Source organism: Hylaeus anthracinus, unplaced genomic scaffold (genome assembly GCF_026225885.1).
Source record: "Hylaeus anthracinus isolate JK02 unplaced genomic scaffold, UHH_iyHylAnth1.0_haploid 11978, whole genome shotgun sequence".
In the NCBI taxonomy this organism is placed as follows: domain Eukaryota; kingdom Metazoa; phylum Arthropoda; class Insecta; order Hymenoptera; family Colletidae; genus Hylaeus; species Hylaeus anthracinus.
The window spans coordinates 4,635,739-4,654,349 of record NW_026534326.1 but is presented as its reverse complement, the minus strand read 5'-3'; the positions used below and the strand labels follow the sequence as shown (position 1 = coordinate 4,654,349).

The 18,611-nt window shown below is 42.9% G+C and overlaps 2 protein-coding genes and 1 long non-coding RNA gene across 5 annotated transcripts; all 3 read right to left on the bottom strand.

Annotated features, from left to right (window-relative positions):
• Window positions 1-410: 410 nt before the first annotated feature.
• LOC128897001 (uncharacterized) lies at window positions 411-1,301 on the bottom strand. The gene is made up of 2 exons (XM_054160619.1): window positions 1,073-1,301; window positions 411-1,002 (listed from the first exon to the last, which is right to left on the bottom strand). Exons 1-2 carry the CDS (start codon window positions 1,123-1,125, stop codon window positions 411-413), a joined length of 645 nt encoding a protein of 214 aa, XP_054016594.1. The 5' UTR covers window positions 1,126-1,301.
• A 7,029-nt stretch (window positions 1,302-8,330) lies between these two features.
• Window positions 8,331-13,762, bottom strand: LOC128896836 (uncharacterized). 3 transcript variants are annotated; one of them, XR_008462131.1, is made up of 4 exons: window positions 11,392-13,762; window positions 9,943-11,294; window positions 9,579-9,726; window positions 8,331-8,578 (listed from the first exon to the last, which is right to left on the bottom strand). It is a non-coding gene; the product is annotated as an uncharacterized LOC128896836 (long non-coding RNA). The 3 variants fall into 3 exon arrangements; XR_008462130.1 differs by having other exon boundaries at window positions 9,896-13,762; XR_008462129.1 differs by having other exon boundaries at window positions 9,943-13,762.
• A 19-nt stretch (window positions 13,763-13,781) lies between these two features.
• On the bottom strand, window positions 13,782-17,762 carry LOC128896808 (uncharacterized). Its single transcript, XM_054160300.1, has 2 exons — window positions 16,715-17,762; window positions 13,782-15,353 (listed from the first exon to the last, which is right to left on the bottom strand). Exons 1-2 carry the CDS (start codon window positions 16,754-16,756, stop codon window positions 14,049-14,051), a joined length of 1,347 nt encoding a protein of 448 aa, XP_054016275.1. The 5' UTR covers window positions 16,757-17,762; the 3' UTR covers window positions 13,782-14,048.
• Between the last annotated feature and the right edge of the window lie 849 nt (window positions 17,763-18,611).

Genomic DNA, 18,611 nt, shown 5'->3' with positions numbered 1-18,611 from the left:
GGCTGCCCACACCCCTTTAAAGTGCGCTAATGGATCTATTTCAAAGACACGTGCAAAGATTCGCGAAGTTTCGCGAGTCGAGGACAATTTTAAAAACTGCAAGCTAAACGTTCTGTTTTACCATCTTAATGTCATACGCGATGAAATGCATTCTTTGCAAATGTATTATTCGCGGAAGATTAGATCATCAAAAATCCATACCGACTCGCGATCGAACCATGGCTACAGGATACTCTATTTTAAGGGCATACATGAAGGAATGCTCTTTTTCGCGGTGGAATATTCGAGACACCGATATGTTGTTTCAGGGACAAAGTCAAAAACTGCAAGCTAAACGTTCTGTGTTACCCGCACCTGCCGCCAGTGATTCGCGCTTATGAAGAAAGAAATATTATTCAATTGTAAATACATCATTTTATTTGATCACAATGCTGAATTACATTCAACCCTAAGGCTAACAATTCAGAATCAATCAATGAATGACGTTCAAAATTTTCATCTTCGGTAATTGTTCTTACAATATCATTTGGTTTTACATTATGTATTACTTTTACAAAAGTTTCATATCTGCGCTCGACGAGAAACGTATTCTCGGAAAGCCACGTGTACATATGATTGATACAGTATTCGAAATCAAACATTCTACAAATCGTTTTTTCTGTGAGGAACAAGGCGTTGACGGAAGTGGAGAGTTTCGCGACTTTAACATCGTCCACGCAGCGAAACTCAATCGTTATATCGCAAACACGTATCGGATCACTAGATGTCATTTCAAAGTTCCGTAAAATGTCCATCTTTCTCTCCGATAGCTTTTTCCAGGTAAACATTGGAAACTGAATTTCATTGCCGCGGTTATCTCCAATAGCCAATTCCACATCACAGCGACGACCAATTCTTATTCCAATATCTAAATACTTGTACCAGGTAGTCGTCAAAGGATATCTCCGTCCCAAAATACGTACTCCGCGGCTCGACTTCAATTCGGCTAAATCATTGGTTTCACTGTGTAAATGAAAAGAATATGAAAAGAATGATGCATATTTTTGGTACGTTTTACATCGACGAAACGAACATCTTGCCATGTACGCATTTTCTTGGAAACTGGCCGCAATGTGTAATTATCATCTAAAAATTTCTCCCCCGTTCCTCGAGCAACTTCAGCAGCAGTCCACATCGCTGACGTTTAAATTGGTCAAAATCTAACAATCTTCTAACCGCTGTATCGCAAATTTCCGTTTTATATCGAATCCACTCCCCTCCATCACCCCTTATCGTGTAAGGAATTTATTGATGATGCAGCATTTCTTTTTTCTGTACCATGACGTCATGTATATTTCATATTTCAAAAACAGTTTGCATTTTACTACTATGCATGGACAATGCACTAACTTTTTTCCTTGCGTGAGGACAGCCACCTCTTTTACGATAAAATCATTCGAGTCCGTTTTGAAACCTTGCAAGTCTACGAACGTTAGGTGAGCCATTTTGCTGTATCGACAGTTTCGAAGAGACTGAACATTCAGCAGAGATTTTTACTGTATTAGTTTATTCTGCATACTACATTCGTCAGAGGGCTGTACTCGACTATGCGATCGTGTATAATCAAGCAGTAAGCAGTTGTATTGAGCGGCACGTTATCATTGTATTCGAAATCTATCCTAACATCAGTCGTGGCACACTTTAGAGATTCATTCTGACGCGAGCAATCTATGACCCCAAACGGACCACATAATAAAAACTCTAACATATCGAGCAGGGGTTCACCGTGTCCGTAATATGATTTTCGAAAGTTTGCGTACATATCGTAAAGTGTCGCATACTTGTTCTTATCAAAATCCAGATTCAAGTCATCGTATGGATAAGATTTTGAATTTAAATGTAGTCGTATGTTTGATAGTTTACAATTGTCAAAGTGATTAAATGTTTTGTCCAATTTGTTCTTTCGATCGGTTTGCATAGCGAATATCACATATCGCCGTTTCTCCAATTGTGTTGTAGTTTTCTTCTTTGTATCTTTTTGCTCTTTTTCTTTTGGTAGAACAGAACGTGGCTTCAGAGTGTTATCAAGAACTGCGGTTACGCTTGTCCTGGTTTTAAGTTTACTGACCGCGTTACCGTACACTAGCATAATATTACTCCCTCTCTTTTTAATCGTACGCAGAGCGTTGGTCTCGTCGTCGTATGTGCAATCTGTTGGTAATTTCCTCTTCACGAAAATCTATCAGGCGATCATTTTGATCTACGATACGAATCGTCAAATCATCTATTGATCGCGTGACGATTGGAAGATAAATGACACGTGGTGGCGTTTCCGAAATCTTATATCCTGGAGGCACTCTGGGTGAAAACTCGTGTATCGTGTGAACAGGTCTGTCATTACTGTAAGAACCCGTAGTTACGTTACACTCTATACGAATCATGTTAACGTTTGTAATGTTTACGGGTGAGTCCGAATCGTGCCATAGATCGGACGATAAAACACGGTTCGGGGAAAATCCAAGCAGAGATCCCACATTGTTTGGTTTCGTAAAATCGATTCTATGCGAGCAATGTATCTCGCTCTTCATAGTGTTATTGTTTGCTCGCACGATGAGAGGGTATTCATCGTACGAATTATTCTTAGAGGGATATCTTCTCAATATTTCACGTCTCAAGTACTCATCGATCGCCTCCAATTCGTACGATCCTTCAGGAATCACAATTTCTTCATCATCTTCTCCAAAATAAAATTTATTGTTGCTCGAATCAACGTTGGGTATCGTGTGAAACGTCGCGAAATCCATGAGAGTTCATACTGTCCATCGCTCAAATCTATCGGTGGAAAGTACGTCACCGAGAGCACGCTGCTTTTACCCGTCAAGGTGGGAGGCAGCCAATTAAAAAACACGAAGAGGTGGGAGGCAGCCAATTAAAAAACAAAATGGCGCCTTGAAGGGGGTGGTCAATCAAAAGTGACGTCACACGAGCCCCCTTCCCTCGCTTCCCCCACCCACAAGGCCCCACTCCTCGCTTCCCCCGTCCCCGCGCCCTCCTGAGATCCCACTGTTCCAGAACTGGCATACCTTACCTGCTGGAATCTTCTATTTTTCAATGATAACTCCTTGAGTCTTCCACCTTTTCATGTACTTGGCGTAATTTTTTTACTTTTTTGAAGTTTTTTATCGGATATAGATTCACGCCGGCAAACCGCTTATACGTGAACGCATGAAATTCAAGCAGTTCGGCCGCCTCTTCAACAGCGGGCGGTCGAACCCCACGGACCAACCGCAAGTGTTGCGCCGGCTTAAAGGCGGCCTTTTACGGGCTGAAATGTTTCGCTAAAAGTAAGATTTCGTGTGACATACTCCTACGCATTAACAATACAACAGCGTTGGCGTATGTAAATCGAATGGGTGGCATTCAATTATCTAAATTGTCAAAGTTAGCAAAAGAAATCTGGCAATGGTGCAAAGCACGTAATGTGTCAATTTTTGCGTCTTACATTAAGTCGAGCAACAATACAAAAGCTGATGCAGAGTCGAGAGTGGAGCAAACCGAAACTGAGTGCGAATTAGCAGATTGGGCTCATAAAAAGGTAGAATTTACATTTGGTAAATTTGACATAGATTTGTTCGCGTCGAACGTACATGCGAAGTGCGAAAAGTTCATCTCCTGGCACAGGGACCTAGAAGCTTGGGTTGTAGATGCGTTTACGGTGCCTTGGACTGACATGTATTTTTATGCTTTTCCGCCATTCGCCATGGTTTTAAGAATAATTCGGGAAATAATTTCGGATAAAGAAGAGGAGGTTTTAATAGTGCCGTTTTGACCTACTCAGGCGTGGTTTCCACTTCTTAAAGCTTTACTCGTATCAGAGTCAATTTTAGTCAATCCTGAGGATGATTTATTAATTGATAATTGCAGGCAATACCGCCTGTTACAAGCGTCGCTTTCCCTGGTTGCCGGGAGATTATCAGGCAAGCTTTTAGGTTAAAAGGAGTTCCCCCAGACTCCATTCCAGTGGTGATGAAGTCCTTGTTACGAGCCAGGGCGATAGCGACGCGCGTGTGAGCCCTGCGAATGGGTTGAATTCAAGAATCGAAGAAGATACAATTAGTCCTGTTTATTTCAATGGATCCAAAGATTGAGGATGGAGTAGAAATCGCAGACGACTCTGACGCGAAGTCAGACAGCTGCTGGGAATTAGTATCTCCCAAATAAGAGTAACCGTAGGATCGGTATCTCCCTATAAAAGGTAACCGTTGGGAACGTTATATAAGGATTGAATTGTATCGGAATATAATACGCGTCGTGGATAAAGCCTCGCAACTATTAATTCTAAACAAATAATAACTCGAGCGGTAAAGTTATTATGTTGTGGGATCGTTACACTGGTTAGGATTGCTTATTCCAATGATGAAGGTTTAATAATGACTTAACAGACCTTTTAAGATTAACAAATGATTATATATTCAAAACTGAATAATTCTAATAATACAATTATACAGTGTCGTGTTGTCGCGGTTAGTGTATGAATTTAATTACCTAATTGTTGCACGGTGTTAACGCACTGGCGATGCGGGGGTCGAGAATGTTTCTATTGCCAAAATAAAATTGAAACCGGCCACGCGGATCTATATGGTTGATTATGATACAAAAGGGAACTGAAGCCCGATCTCACTGAAGCACTCTTTGCAGATGATCAACGTGATGCTACTCTACGTGACTCTACGCGTAACTCTTTCGTTCTAATCCCCCGAATAACGAAAATCATGGGTTTATATACCCCTAGATATTGGTGGGGATACGTCAGTGATTCCCATATAAGGAAATTTGGCGGTTGAGATTTTCGTTACTCAGAGGTGAACATCTGTGTGCCTTTAGGGAAAGTTTAGAGAAGGGTTACCCACGCAACGCGAGTTAAAAGATGATTCTGAGAAAAGTATGGTACAGCTGCAGGATGCACTTCGGTAAGACCAGACTCCACATTCCAAGGGGTAGATAAAATAAATGAACGCGAGCTTCCAAAAGAACGGGTGTGCATACGTAACATCCTTATCAGACGAGACAATCAAACAATATCGAAAACCATTAAATTTATGATGGGAGTTTTGTCAGAAGAACCAGACATGTGCTTTTCAAGCACCGATTCCAAAAGTCCTGAAATTCTTAACTCATTGTTTGGGCCAAACAAGAAAATACAGCACATTAAATTCATACAGATCAGCCCTGGCGGTAATTGTGAGGAAAGAAATAGGGCAACATCCGTTAATTAAAAGATTTTTTTGAGCCGTGGCTCACTTAAGACCTCAAACCCCGAAATATGAGGAAATCTGGGGCCCTGATCCAGTACTACATTATTTGAGGACCCTTTGGCCCCACGAAACGTTACCCTTTGAATTACTCAGTAAGAAATTAATTATGCTATTAGCGTTAGCTACAGCGCAAAGAGTACAAACACTCACCAAAATTAGGATTAGCAATATAAAAATATATGATACCGAAATTAGAAGTAAGATATCTGATAGGATAAAAACATCGGGTCCGAAAAGAACACAATCTTTGTTGCAATTGTCGTTTTTCAAAGAACAACCACGATTATGTATAGCAACCATTTTATGCCAGTACATAAAACAATCAGCAAAGATAAGAAAGCAAGGCGAAGATATGCTACTATTAACATGTAGGAAGCCACATGGGGTGGCGACGCCATAATCAGTCAGTAGGTGCCTTAAAAGTGTTATGTCCAAAAGTGGGGTTGATACAAAGAACTTTGGTTCACATAGCACAAGGCATGCCTCAACATCCTCGGCGTCTCGTAGAGGAGTGCTATTGAGGCGATTCGAAGGGCTGCAGATTGGACCGAAAAAATCGAATACGTTTACACGGTTTTATAATCGGCCTGTGATAAAAAATACGAGTATAGCGAGATCGATTATCGGGGTAGAATTTTACGTTTAAGTATTGTGACGTGGCAGATTCCCACGTCACAAAGAGGTGAACTCTCCGCGGGGAACGACACCGACCAAGATCGAGAGCGCCACCAGGGTAACTCAGGGTTATGACTAATTTGCGTATCTGAAGGGCAATAGCGTTGGGCTAACGACGGCAACACCGAGCGATGCGGCTTAGAGGCTACCGATCCCGTCCCGCCCGGTGCCGGCTGTACGGACTGGGCATATACATATACAGGGTGAACGAGTAACCCCACGTCAACGCCGTTCGTGGATACGGACGCGGGAATGCTTTATTTCCAGATCGCCAGAAAATCAGATTTTTTTAATCATGCTTTCGTTGTCAAATCGGAGCAGATTTGAAAGAGTAGTAAGTGGGCCAAGCGTAGCAGGCATTCAAAAGCGGAGCTAGGGCCTGCATCCGTACGTGGTCAGCCCACGTTCTATTGAAGTCTGGTCTGGTGTGACAACGTATGGCTACAGCTCCTTGGTAACGTACCGCTTCGCTCTTGAACGTTGATTTCGTCCGGCCCACTTGCTGCTCTTTTAAATCTGCCCCGATTTGGCAACAAAAGCGTGATTAAAAAAATCTGATTTTTTGGGACCTTCTAATGAAGCATTTGTGTATCCGAATCCGCGAACGGCGTTGACGTGGGGTTACTCGTTCACCCTGCAGACGGCTCTAAACTTGGGGATAGGTTTTCCAAAAAAACAAAATTTTCGTTTGTTAATACTGTCCATGTGGGGAAAAAACATGAGCCCTCTACGACAAGGGGTGGACCACCCTTAACTTTGGGCCACCCCCGTTCAGCTCTAAGGGCAGCTTTCGAAACGGGATCTTTTCGGCATTGATCTTTAGTATACGGACAACAAATCTGGTGAATTTCATCACCCTCTAATGTGTGGAAATGCCTTTTCACGGAGGGGGTTGAAAATTGGCGAGCTATTCCGCCCCCCCCCCCCAAGGGGTGCCTATGGGGTGTATGGTGTGGGTGTTGGCATTTCCTGGATCAGGGGATTCCAGGGAATTCATTGAGCCTAAAATCAGGACTGTCGTCCAAAAATTGTGGATTTTAGGGGGGTTGTGAGGGGTGGGTTTGTCCGAGAAGAATTTCAGAGGGTGCATTCTGCAGAGGGCATCACGAAGAGTCGCCTTAAAGGTTTTTTTTAATTTTTGCAATCCTTTCCGTCACCCCTGGCCCCTTCAGAAGTGCCGTTTTCCTGCACCACACTCCTTTACGAGGGTAAATTAACTCCTTCACATCAACCCTCGTCAATGTAATTTTGCGCACACCCAGAGGACACTTCAAAACTAGTCCTGTGTTTAAAGTGCGAGCGCCCGATATGTTTAAAGAAATATTTAACGCGATATGTCAAGCGTTCGAGCAGCCGTAATCGACGCCCAAAGAGTCGCTTTAAAGGCTGCTCGAACACGGGGCTTTCCAAAAAACACTCGAGAAGATGATAATACATTGCGAAGTAACAGTAAATTTTATTCTGATTTTCGGAAAGGACGAAGAACAACACAACTCACGATTACAAAAGGTACTGGGAACCTTGAAAGATAACAATGTATTATTAAACAAGAACAAATGCGTTTATAAAGTTAAAGAAATTATATTCTTGGGACATAAACTAACATCTGAGGGAGCTGGGCCTTTAGACAAATATCTTGAAAGTATAACGGTATTTAGGGCTCCAACCACAATAGAAGAATTACAAATTTTTCTAGAATTAGTCAATTATGTTAATAAATGGATTCCAAACTTAGCTACGCTGATTAAACCGCTGAAGGAACTGCTTAGAAAAAAACTAGGGAAGAAAACTGATATACGGAAAATATGTGTTTCGTGGTGTGTTCAAACGCGAACCTCGGTTTCGAACTAAACTATATATTACAATTGAATTTAGACGCGTACACTATGTTCTCTGTGCTCTCCTGGTGCTCTCTTGCTCTCGCTCACTCCGCTGGCCGTACGAAGCAAGGCGAGAGGGATCGGAGAGGCGGCAGGCGATACTGAGAACGATAATATATACAAAGCATGAACCGAATTCAAATCATTCGTTAACCCTTTCGTTACGGATGCCGACTATAGTCGGCGGCCTTGCGACGTCCTGTGTGTACGGGTCCAACTATAGGCGCCCGCGGGGCCCGCGGGATGACCTGTGTGTATGGGTGCGGCACATTTCGCGGCACGATGCACCCGTTCAGTGGCGTCAATCTCCCGACGCGTACTGCCGTAAGCAAAGGGTTAACGTGATTTTTGGCGATCGATCTCATCGAGTCAGTGAGTCAATCGTAACGAGTTTTCTCGGAAATCTTATTTTCTGAATCGGTGCTACGGGCGTTATATCTGCGGGAATAAATTAAAACGGGCATAAGTTTTTAAACTAAGTTATAATATTATTGTATAATAATTATAGTACAGTTTCACCACGGAAGCAATAAAACTTGCTTCGGTAAAACCACGATTCGGGCAGGTTATTTTTCTTCTCCCGTTCGTAAGCTAATCCCAGGAAAGGCTGCGGGACGATATCGAACGAACATTCTGGTCCTTCGAGCCGGATCGTGTACTCGAACAGTTTTTTCTTCTCTTGTGACGTGGGTGAACAGTGAAGTGATCCATCATCGGCAGACTGACTGGCTAAAAGATGAAGGACTGCATTAAGTAAAAGGGACTCAGTGCTACGAGAATTCATCGAATAAAAGATAAGTACTTTGTTCAAATTCTCGCTAACGATTACAAACCACGGGTGTGGTCCGTCGCGGTCGCGCTAGTGTTTGCAAACGAACATCGGAACCGTTTGAACCGTGAACCGTCGCTTCTCGTAACGTTTTCTGGAAACGGTCTGCGATGAGTCTCGTATCCTTTGCTGATATTTTACGGGAGCACCTTAAACTCGAACGTTGGATTCAACGTTTTTGGACCAACCTTAGTAAATTAGGAAAGGATAAAATAACCCCGGTGGTCTTAGAACATCGTAGAGGCTTGTTGGAACGGTACTGGGGCGCGTTTTTAAATGGTCGTCGTCAACTTTTGATGTGCAAAGAAGTCGTGGCTAGCGATTATGTTAGGCAAGACCATTTTATTATCATCGAGGAAGCATACCTTGACGTAGCTTCGAAGATCGCGCAGTGTCTTTCGGACTCGACCACCGCAGGCCAGTCAGGTAAAGAGCAGGTACTTTCCAACCCAGATGAAAGGATGCAATTGCCAAAAATCTAATTGCCCACGTTCTCTGGAGATGATGCTCTAAAATGGGGAGTTTTCGAGATTTATTTAAAAGCCTCGTGGACGACCTTCCGAAGCTTCGGGACGTGCTCGAGTTGATGTACCTCGAGTCGGCTTTGACCGGCGAAGCAGCGGAGGTCATCAGGAATACCTCTCTCACCCAGGTCGGATACCAAAGAGCGTGGAAGGATCTCGAAAAGCGATATGGAAATTTGCGCCTCTTGTCTTTCTCGCATCATCGCGCCCTTCTCTCGCGTCCCCCGCGCAACAACAGTCCGCCGCGGAACTTAAAAGACGTTTAAACGCATTCAGACAGGCGATTATGTCGTATTCCGCGCTGAAAAAACCCCTTGAGGCGTGGGACGAATGGTTCGTCTATTTTCTAAGCCAGAAGTTAGATAAAACCACCCACCTTGCTTGGGAGACCTCTCTCACGAATACGCGCGACGTGCCGTCCTTCGAACAACTGTCTTCCTTCCTGGAAAACCGCATCCAGGCGCTGGATCCCGCCCTCGCGAGCGATCTGCTGTTGCACCCTGCACCGTCAAGGAATGCACCGCCTAAAATAAAAAATGAAGCGTCCTTGAAGGGAAGGAACGCTGCGTCTCGGAAGTGTCCTACGTGCTACGGGAATCATAACTTTTCATATTGTCCGAAATTTAAATCGTTGTCTCCACAGAAAAGGAAGGAACGAGCTCAACAGTTGAAAGCGTGTTCCAATTGTCTAACCGTGGGTCATGATGTCGCGAAGTGCCCGTCCGTTCGAGTTTACTTACTGTGTAGCAAACGACATCACACGCTGCTCCACGAGGCGATGGCAGTTCTGTCAACGAACGCGACGCAGCGGAAGGAGGAACCATCGACTTCGTCAACTCCGGACGCCGACCTTCAAAATGTGGCATCGTCCTTCGCGTGCTCTGTTTCAGTGCGACCCACAGCTCTCCTCGCGACGGCCAAGGTGAAAGTGGAGGCGCATTCTGCGGAACTTCTGGAAGTCCGCGCCTTTCTGGACACTGGATCGGACAGAAATATTCAATAGATTTTACCACTGCCAGTAATTCTCTTCGGGTGACACAGTAGTTCCTCTCCGCCTTCCCTAAGGTTATGGAAAAATAAGCCACGACCTTTTCCTGTCCTTCATGTTTCTGGGAAAGGACGCCTCCTATAGCGAAATTAGAAACGTTCGTGTCCAGAATAAAATCCTTCTCGACTGCTGGGTCGAGGACTGGCTAAGACCGGGGTCCCAGACAGTCTCCTCTTCAATTCCTGGAAAACTTCTTGGAAATCTTCGGTCCAGAGAAAATTCTGTTTGGCCTCGGTGAGGCGATGTAGAGGCTTGGCGATCCTGGAGAAATCCTTTACAAATTTCCTGTAATAAGTGCACAATCCTAAGAAACTTCTCAATTCCGTAACATTCTTCGGCTTTGGCCATTTCGAAATTGCCTTGATCTTTTCTGGATCCGTCTTGACTCTACTCTCGCTGACGATGTGTCCCAGATACTTCACTTTCCGACAGAAGAAAGAGCATTTTTTGGGGCTCATTAATAGTCCGGCCTGACGTAGACGTGAGAACACTGTTCGAAGGCGTTCGAGCTCTTGCTCGATATCAGTTCCGTAGATAATGATGTCGTCTAAATATACTAGACAAATCTTCCAAGTTACATTTTGAAGTAGTTCCTCCATCAGACGTTCGAAACTTGCAGGGGCGTTACATAATCCAAAGGGCATCACATTGAACTGCCACAGTCCTGTTCCTACCGAAAAAGCAGTTTTTTCCCGATCCTTCTCGTCCATAGAGATCTGCCAGTATCCGCTCTGCAAGTTTACGGTAGAAAACCACAATGATCCAGCGAGTGCATCCAGGGTATCCTCGATGCGGGGAAGGGGGTACGAGTCCTTTTTCGTGATCTCGTTCAGTCGTCGAAAATCTACGCAGAATCGCAAACTTCCATCCTTCTTCTACACAAGGATGATGGGAGAAGACCACGGGCTCCGTGATTCCTCGAGTACGCCTTGGGCGATCATTTTCTTGACCAACTTGTCCACTTTCGTTCGACGATGTATAGGCAATCTCCGCGGGGCTTGTTTTATGGGTGAGCAGTCTCCTGTGTTGATGGTGTGCTTCACCCTGTCGCAGTTTCCGAGCTGATTCAAATTCACCGCAAAAACATTCTGAAATTCACGAAGTAGCTCAGCAAATAGTTTCTGTTGTCCTTCTGACAAACCTGAAGAGCAACGGGTGTACAGCTCCTCCAAATGCTGTGGAATGATCGCTTCCTTCTCCTTCTCCGGTTTTTTCTTCTCGACGGCCGGTTCGCTCAGGCGAATCTTCGACTTGCCGGGAAGATTCTGGGACAGATCAATGATGCAACGATGTTTCCTCAAAAAGGCTGTTCCCAGGATGCACTTCTCCACCATGTCGACGATGTAAAAGTCTTCTACGGTCGAAAATCCACCAATGTCAACTTCCAAACTCTCCTTCCCGTAGACCTTAATTTTCTTGCCAGTAGTTGAACGAATGTCAAGTCTTGTCCGTATGACGTTCTTCGATGGACATAATTCTTGCTCCAAAAGATTAACGGGAGAACCCGTGACAAAAATAATTCTACAGGGCTTTCCGCTAATTTTTCTACATACGTACATCTCCTCCTTTGGAATTTCCGCACCTCCAATCGCCTCTTGGATCTCGTACTCTTGACGACCCGGGGACTGCTACTCCTGGTCCGGCGTCTCCCCTTTACGCCGTCCTCTTCCCGTTTCCCTGAAAAGGTTTCCTCGAAGCTGTTGTTCATGCCTGACCGTTCTTGGCCTTGTAGCAATCCTTTTGCAGGTGTCCGGTCTTGCCACAAAGCCAGCAGGTGATCCTCGGCGCGTCGTTGATGCGTTCTTCAGGTCTGTTGGGCTTACTCCTCTTTTTCGGGAAACTTGTAAAATAATTAAAGGGTTTAGCCTTCCGTTTCTCTGGGAATCTTTCTCGTGACTCAACCGTGGAACTACGCGACATTGCCTCGACGGCCTCGATTTCGAGAGCTCAGGTGACGGCGGCTCTTAGAGATGTAAACCTGCCGAGTCGCAGTTCCCGCTGCATATCAGAGCTCGACAACGCTGATACAAATTGAGAGGCGGCGAGTTTATCGCGGGTCTCCGCCGGGCAATCGGCGAACGCGGATTGAGCTAAACGTTCTATCTTCGCGGCGAGCGAGGAGATGCTCTCATCTCTCCGCTGTTTATGGCTTTGGAAAAGGACATAATTCAAATTTGAGAGATTTTTTGCTCCGTTGCGAAATTCAAGCGCCGAAACAAGATCTGCGAAATTTTCACACTGGGGAGAGTCGTGAGGACGCTCCTCGCCGACCCTCCTAGAGACGTGATCAAGGCAGTAACCTTTTCCCTGTCACTCCACCAGTTAGCGCGTGCGATAGTCTCAAATTGAATTTTATACTCTTCCCACGAAGCTTTCCCGTCAAAGATGGTCGGTTTTACTCCGTACCCCAAGTTAAACACGCGGGGTCGATCTAACAACGGGGAGGCGGCGGGCGCCCCGACGACAGGGGTCACTGCCGGGTGAACACTATTTACACAATTAACACTCTCTGTAACCGGTACTGTTTCTCCAGCCCGAGGGTTCGCGTCGCCACTAGCCGAACAATGGCTGTTTTCTATTGGAACAGATACGACCTGAAAACGTTCCTCGATGCTGGTCAGTTGTGTCTCGAAGGCCGCCTGTATCCGCCGGTCCTCTGCGTCTTTCTCCCTCCTCTGAGCTTCATCCTCCCTTCGTTGCTCCTGCATCTGTCCAACGATGATCCGCTGGAGATCGCTGAACATCTCCCGTAGGGAAGGCTCGGGCGTCGATTGAGGAGAAGGTTCCGCGAAAATCGCGAAAATGTGATCACTACGAGTGGGCATACCACTTCTGACACCAATGTTACGTTTTATGTTTGGCATAACGAGAACTTTAAGGATTAACGAGTAACTTTAATATATAACAGGGTGTGTACAATACAAATCTCAACAAAGGTAATTAAATGTGTTCTTAGTTTCGGAACGTCAGCATTTAATGGCGTCTTGTTCGAATATGACAGCTTGACAGGTGATCAAACCGATCGCCTTCTTCTCACTGTCTTCTTATTCCGGTCGCGAGCACCAACAGGCCTTGGATCCATCCAAAGGGTGCTCGCAAAGTATTTTATTAGTCGAACGTGTTACCGGTCGAAGTTAGCGGACTAGTACATCTGAAAATAATAAATAAATAATGAAAAAATAAAATAAAATAAATAATAAATAAAAATTGTGGAAATAACCGTATTCGGGCCGTATCGAGATCCATTGTCGGACCCAAATAGATCTTTTTTTCTTTTTTTTACTAAGTAATAACATTATTGCTGGTGCTACACGTTCACGTCGACTCGGCATGGCGTTTAAAACTAAACTGACGCGAGAAATCTTCCGACAGGTCAAACTACCCTGTGTATACAGGCCTGCAAGAAGTTGCGACAGTATTCTCCGACAGTCTCTCGCGCGACACTTATGTTGCGGAAAGTTGCCTGTAGTGTAAACGGCGTTGCAAATATCTTCTGCAAGACTTCCTTGACTTCTCTCCTTGACTTCACGTCTTTTAAGGGTGGCAAACACCAACTGTTGAAATTGCTCCCTGCACCGATAAGTATAATTTGATAGGAATTATTAATAAGTTATGTTGTAATTGCAAAATATAATTTTATTTCATTGAAACAATAAAATTATCGCGTTTCATTAAATATTCAATTGCTATAAAAAATATAGCTTATATGTTTAAATTATTTATCGTATATGGAAAAGAATGTTCGCTTAATTTATATATATCATATCAAAAAATATTTATTTAAAAGTTGTCTTTTCCTCAAGCTGTTATGAATTTATTCCTTTTCTTCAACTGAAGATCTTCGTGCTCGCGATTAATGGTTTCATTTGAACGGTTCCGTTTTCTTGAGAATTTTGTATTATGTTTTAACGAATACGCGTTATCGTTGTTCACGATCTTATTGCTAGGAGGTGACAATGTTAAAGAAAGTTTCGCTGAAGTTGAATGTTGCGAGCTCTCCATCGTCGATACGCTTGCATTTATACACAATTGTGATTCATGTGTCACGGAACATTTGCTTTTTATTGAATCGTTGTATTTCAAATTTTCACATTTCGTGTCTTTGGGTGTTAGAGAAACTTCCTGTTCGCTGGACATTACCTTACTAGGAATTGGACTTGTTATAGGAATAGGAATAGGAATTGGTATAGGCACAGGTATGGGATACGGTACAAGGATTGTGACAGGAGGTAAAAGAGTTGTCGACAATGGAACGGAGGATTCGGCTTGATTAGAGCGTACAGAAGAAAATCCTTGCAAAGACGCCCTAGTTTGTTTTTTATACTTTGTTCGATTAGATTCATACCCGAAGGATTTAACTACAAATGGATTCTCGCATTGAATTGCAGACGCAGTGGAATTAGAAAACAAAGTCGATGATTTTAACACATTTTCTTGTGGATCACGCTCTCTCACTTCTTGCAAATCCTTGATATTTTTTACGTATATGTTTTTTCCAAGAAATGTATTATCACGCTGCTGACAATCGTATGGGTCGCCATCTATAACATCTGTCAATCTGTGATACTTTTTAAAATTCTTCCTGCTCGGGGCAGTTTCTTCTGTACATCTCACCTCGCAATGATTTTGATTATTTATGAATTGACAGAACTCGTTTTCTCCTATTGTCAGTATCGGTTCTTTTATATCATTGTCATCGTTTTTATTTATTTCTGTGCGAAAATTCGTGTTCTTTTCGTTGGCTTTGGTACATATTCGAATGCAAAATGAGTTCCGTTTTCTCGTCGCTTTTCGATTTGATTCTACTGGTCTCTCAATCTCGGTTTGTTCTGTTTCCTCCTCTCGGTCATGAGGGGGTGGTAACAAAGTTGGGGTTACGTGTTCGTTTCCTATATATGTGTCTTCTGTTGGGCTATTCAGTGGCGACTGACAACTTCGAAACCAAAGTTCTGGTGTTATTAAGTTAGCCTTTTCCGCTTCGTGGCAAGACACATTGTTTAAACCGTGAAGCATTAAATAAGTTTGTGTTTCGTGGCAAAAAATATTCATTTTATACTGATTCAAACATTTCTCACTGCAAAATTGAAGTTCACTTTTACCATCCTAAAAAGAAAAAAATACAGTGCTTGCTTAGTATGACTTTTGTTTGTATACAGAAATTAGTATCATGAATATAAGGTAATTATTTAGAAGTTTGCCCTCCTCTCACCGATTTGTATGACCTTGAAATATGTTGTTAAGGTCATAATTCTGAACAACTTTCTCTGTACATGATACCGCCGCTTGACCGTAGTTTCCGAGATACTCATCAAAAACTTTAGTTAAACATATGTAGATTACGAGTACACATCATATTGACACAGACAGCACCGACCTTCACCTTGGCATATGCTGTCAAGGTCATCCTGTAGAGTTACATCTAAGAGGTTTTAGATGTCGTTCGTTTTTTATTAAAAACTTACTAATAAAAACTTATCGTTAAGCTAGAATCTGCGTATACGTATAATAAATGTAACCTTGACGTTCACACAGTAAAGACAATAAAGTCGTTCCGAAGGTTTGTAACATGCACGATCTTTATCCGTACAGTAAAGAAATGGTGTTCCCGGAGCGTGCCCCGGTCGAGGGTTTTGGGGCGAGGCCCCCAACTATGTGTCTGCGTGGTTACCCTGAGGGATGTATGCTTTCAGGTGCAAAACATTTTCCTAAAGTTAAAAAGCATACGTCTCAAAATTATATGCGCCCCCAAACCGCCTCCTCAGCGGGGCCTGCGCCCCCTCAATCCCCCTGAAAGCAATATACATGTAACCATGTACGCACTTGCGAAGTGTGCGGCAATACGTATAGTTGAGGGCTTTACTTCCAAACTCCCGACCGGGAGCAAGCCCCCAGACCCCCATTTTTTTACAAACCCACTCCCCGTCATTCAGTGACCATCTTTCCCAGAATACAGTGTAGTAGTAACATAAGTAGAACTAAAGTTTTTTACGAATATCTCATAAACTACGGCCGAGTGGCGGTAACATGTAAGGAAAAGTTGTTCAGAATTATGACCTTGACAACATATTTCAAGTTCACTCAAACCGGTGAGAGGAGGGCAAACTTCTAAATAATTACCGAATATAATCATACTTTATACATCATACATACATTAAGTGTAAAATTCTGTGGCTTTATACATAATTATTCGTAATTCTAGTTTAAGTCACTTTATTACTTGTCATTTTGTTACATTAAAATACAAATCTTCCAAGTCCTCGGCTTAATCTCCATGAATCAATCTTTACAATGAATCTATATAGGTAAATAATCTAAGTCTCAACTTGATGGTCTTTAGAATACTTATATCTACAGGGTGTTAACAAATATGTGGGACAATTTTTCAGGATCAAGTCTTTATACCAGTACAAATCGAAAATTCTATTGCACTCACACGCGAAAAAGACACACCGATGCACACTCACTTGTTTCATTCCTCCGATGTGACGTGATGTGAATGCGTCCATGTGCGACCACACATTCAGCTGACAGGGATTTAAACAACCCGCGCAGGAAGTCCGCCTGTAAATTTCAATCGCTTATATCTCAACAATGAAGCCTCAGATCGCAAAATGGTAACAGACTTTTCGATTGTACTGGTATGAAGACTTGATCCTGAAAAAATGTCCTACATATTTGTTAACACCCTGTATATGTTCTATATTGGGGACTTGGTTAGGTGGCGTGAAAGCGTGATCGTAGTATGCGAGTGAGAAGAATGTGAAAACGTGATTTGTATTAAAAATAAAGGAATACGATAAGTGATGTGTGTGGTTATACACAGTAGATAAGTGTTAAGAGTAAGGGGAAATAAAGGAGGGGAATAGGATAACGGACAAAAAGGGTATAAGGCAGTCGTTTAAAGGACAGAAAGTTTGAAGGTTTGAACGCAAGGCGAAAATAGGTAACGGTGGGCAGAATTCCGAACTAGAAATTTCGAAATTGTAATAAGAGATCGGTAAGGTAGGAACGCTGGGAAAAGGAAGGACGGAGTTGAGAAGGACAAAGAGAGGGCGGCCGACAAAGGCGGAGAAGGCACTAAGAGCGGGAACAGGAACGTTGGGTAAATTTAGGAATATAATTAGAACAGAGATGAAATTAGGAAGTGGGGAAAGAGAGGAAAGGGGGAGGGCGGAAAACCGAATTGGAACAAATACAAAAGCATGTAGTGAGGGAATCCAAAAGGTGACAGCTCAGCAAGTGGCAGAAGTAAGAGATATAAAAGCAGGCATGCAAAGGAATAAGAAAAAAAGGGCGGAAGAAATGCAGGAGATTAGGGAGAGAAATAAAGAACAGAGAAAATCAACGGGATAAGGAAGTAAGGCAGTTGGAAAATAGAATGAAAGAGATGGAATGCAGAATAAAGCAGTTAGGAATGTCGGAGGGAAATGGGAGAGATACAAATGTAGAACAGAAAGTAAGGGAGATAGAGGAAAAAGTAAAAGAGGAGGTAGTAGTTAGAGTTGGGGAAGAATTTGGGAGCGAAATAAAGAGGATAAGAAAAATTATGGATAAGCAACACGAAAAGGCGCGGAGAAATAATCTGATAATAAGAGGTATGCGGGATGGAGTAAACTATATAAAGAAGAGGGTAGAAAACTTGCTGCAGAGGGAGTTAAAGGTTAACAGCCGTATAAAATGGGCAAAGGCCTTAGAAGACAGAGGAAGGAAAGTAATTTTAGTAGGAATGAAAAGTTGGAAAGAAAAGGAAGAGGTTATGAAAAATAAGAGTAAGCTGAAAGGAAGACGAATCTTGAGTTCAGCCTTTTGAGTGCGGCGAATCACTATTACTCTTCGATATGCATATACACGAAACATATGTACAATAAAATAATTTTTGGAAAAAAAATATAACCAACTTCGAAAAAATATTAAAATTGCACTAAAAAGTATGAAATAATTTCTATTTCATTTATATTAAATGATATTGAATAATATATTAAATTTCTATTTCCTTTATATTAAATTATGTTAAATAACCTTTTCGCAGTCGGCGCAATATCAAAAATTTGGAATTTCTGCTTGAGTTAGTTTTTGGTGAGGACGGCAATATTGAATGCTGTCAATGTATACATGTAAACTGTCTACGTGAAAGTCCGGGCCGTCCCCTAGGATTGTTGGTGGCAATAGACTTCCCCAGAAAAAGAGGAACCAAAACAAAACTCCTTACAATTGCTCAAGATTAGAGGTTTACGAGGTTTCCGAGTACTTGCCTCGATGAAATGTAACAATGGCGAGGACTTGTCTTTCACAAACTTTTTCTTGGTCGGCCGTGTGAGGGTTCGTCAGAATAAGAACCCCCACCAGTTGTCACTGGTATTA

Coding starts and splice junctions, on each gene's coding strand:
- LOC128896808 (XM_054160300.1), bottom strand. CDS start 16,756: ATGGACGCATTCACATCACGTCACATCGGAGGAATGAAACAA. Junction 15,354..16,714: donor ACATCGGAGGAATGAAACAA/GTGAGTGTGCAT, acceptor TTTTCTTTTTAG/GATGGTAAAAGTGAACTTCA.
- LOC128897001 (XM_054160619.1), bottom strand. CDS start 1,125: ATGATAATTACACATTGCGGCCAGTTTCCAAGAAAATGCGTACATGGC. Junction 1,003..1,072: donor AAATGCGTACATGGCAAGAT/GTTCGTTTCGTC, acceptor TCATTTACACAG/TGAAACCAATGATTTAGCCG.